General features: G+C 40.0%; 1 protein-coding gene across 1 annotated transcript; it reads right to left on the bottom strand.

The window, feature by feature from the left end:
* Positions 1–293: 293 nt before the first annotated feature.
* On the bottom strand, positions 294–1,250 carry LOC138528098 (olfactory receptor 6N1-like). The gene has a single exon (XM_069639549.1). It carries the CDS (start codon positions 1,248–1,250, stop codon positions 294–296), a length of 957 nt encoding a protein of 318 aa, XP_069495650.1.
* Between the last annotated feature and the right edge of the window lie 522 nt (positions 1,251–1,772).

Consider the following 1,772-nt stretch of genomic DNA (forward strand, 5'->3'; position numbering starts at 1 on the left):
GGATTGTGCAGGCTGTTTCCTCATTGTACAGATGGGCCTCAAGGACAGGTATTGGCCTTGAGAGAGGAATGGGCTTCCAGATAGGGATGTGCAATACTGCTCTACTAACAATGTTAGTGTCTTGAGATTGAGGTTGAGTCCAACTTTTCATATTGATGCAACAAATTAAAAGACATGTTTGATCAGGAAGATTGTTTACTTTCAAAGGTTATCTGGAAAGTTGGTAAATTTACTTTTCATTTTTCATCAAAGTAATACTTGGGAATCTTCTCCCATAACAAAGGTATATCTTGTTATAACAGGGATATTTTAAAAAGTTGAAGTTTCCTTCTCAGGGCCTCCTTAATGTCTTTGTTCCTTAAGGTATATATGATGGGATTCAGCATGGGGGTCAATACAGAATACAGCACGGGCACCAGCGAGTCAACGTCGGAAGAGTAGGATGCAGTTGGCCGTACATACATAAAAATGATTGGTAGAAAAAACATATTGACCACAACCAAGTGAGATGCGCAAGTTGAGAAGGCTTTTCTTTGTCCACCTGGAGAGTCCATCTTTAAGATCGACAATATGATTTTTGAGTATGAAAACAGAACCATCGAAAAGGAGGAAACTATAACAAAACAGCCAATTGAGGAGCCTATGGCCACGTTGAGCGAGGTGTCAGCGCAGGCCAGTTGAAGAAGTGGTGGGTGGTCGCAGTAATAATGGTGAATTACGTTGGGTCCACAGAAGGGCAGTCGCGAGGCTAGGGCAGTTGTTATTAAAGGAGCCAAAAACCCTCCAATCCAGGCAGTTGCAGAGAGGCAAATACAAAATTCTTTCGTCATGCGGGTCATGTAATGAAGTGGTTGGCAGATGGCATAATACCGGTCGATAGACATGGCCGCCAAGAGGAAGCATTCTGCTGCTGTTAAGGAAATATAAAGATACATCTGCAATAAGCAGCCATGGAAAGAAATGCTGCTGCTATTCATTAGAAACTTGGCGAGCATTTTGGGAATTGTAATTGTGGTGTAACTCAGATCAAGGAAGGACAGGTGGCCAATGAAGAAGTACATGGGGGTCTGAAGCTGTTGGTCAAGGTTTGTAAGAAGAAACATGATTCCATTGCCTATGATAGTGAAGAGGTAGATGGTAAGAAAGATCCAGAAGAGGTAGACTTCAAAATTCTGTAGACTTGGGAACCCAAATATTATGAACTCCTTGACTGAGACGATGGTCGAGTTGGAGGCACCCCAGCTTCCCATAGTTTCTCTGTTTAGCTGCAAGAGGTGAAATATAGAATGATTGGTCTACAATTGATTTGAAGCATGAGAAACTAGAATATTGAATCAGAACAGAATATGAAGGTATACAACAATATTTAATAAGATATCGCAACTGTCTATTGGGGATAGCATCAACATCACTCAAGGTTTAGTTCAGGTCTTTGCCCATCAAACCAAGCACATCATTCTTTACCTAATAATAAAGAACGATTACTAGTTCATAACAAGCCTAACTAGAGTACTAAAACTTAGACATCCTGAAAAATAGCACCATCAATAATAATATTAGCTTAAACAAATTATAATTAATGTGTTAATGCTCATCACATTATTTGCATAAGACCTTCAATTTAGGGTTTAACACCTAAGCACTCTTGACAAAATTGGCTACTGCAAAAGCAATGTTTGATTGCTCTTATGATTTGCAAAGTGCCAATGCCTCTGATAATGTCATGGCTTCGCTGATTTTTAAAGCATGCTTGAGCCTTGTACTTCTTACCC

Source organism: Ambystoma mexicanum, chromosome 7q (assembly GCF_040938575.1).
Source record: "Ambystoma mexicanum isolate Mex_15411 chromosome 7q, UKY_AmexF1_1, whole genome shotgun sequence".
NCBI classification, from domain to species: domain Eukaryota; kingdom Metazoa; phylum Chordata; class Amphibia; order Caudata; family Ambystomatidae; genus Ambystoma; species Ambystoma mexicanum.

Bases quoted from the DNA above. Each gene is read 5' to 3' on its own strand.
- LOC138528098 (XM_069639549.1), bottom strand. From the start codon at position 1,250: ATGGGAAGCTGGGGTGCCTCCAACTCGACCATCGTCTCAGTCAAGGAG.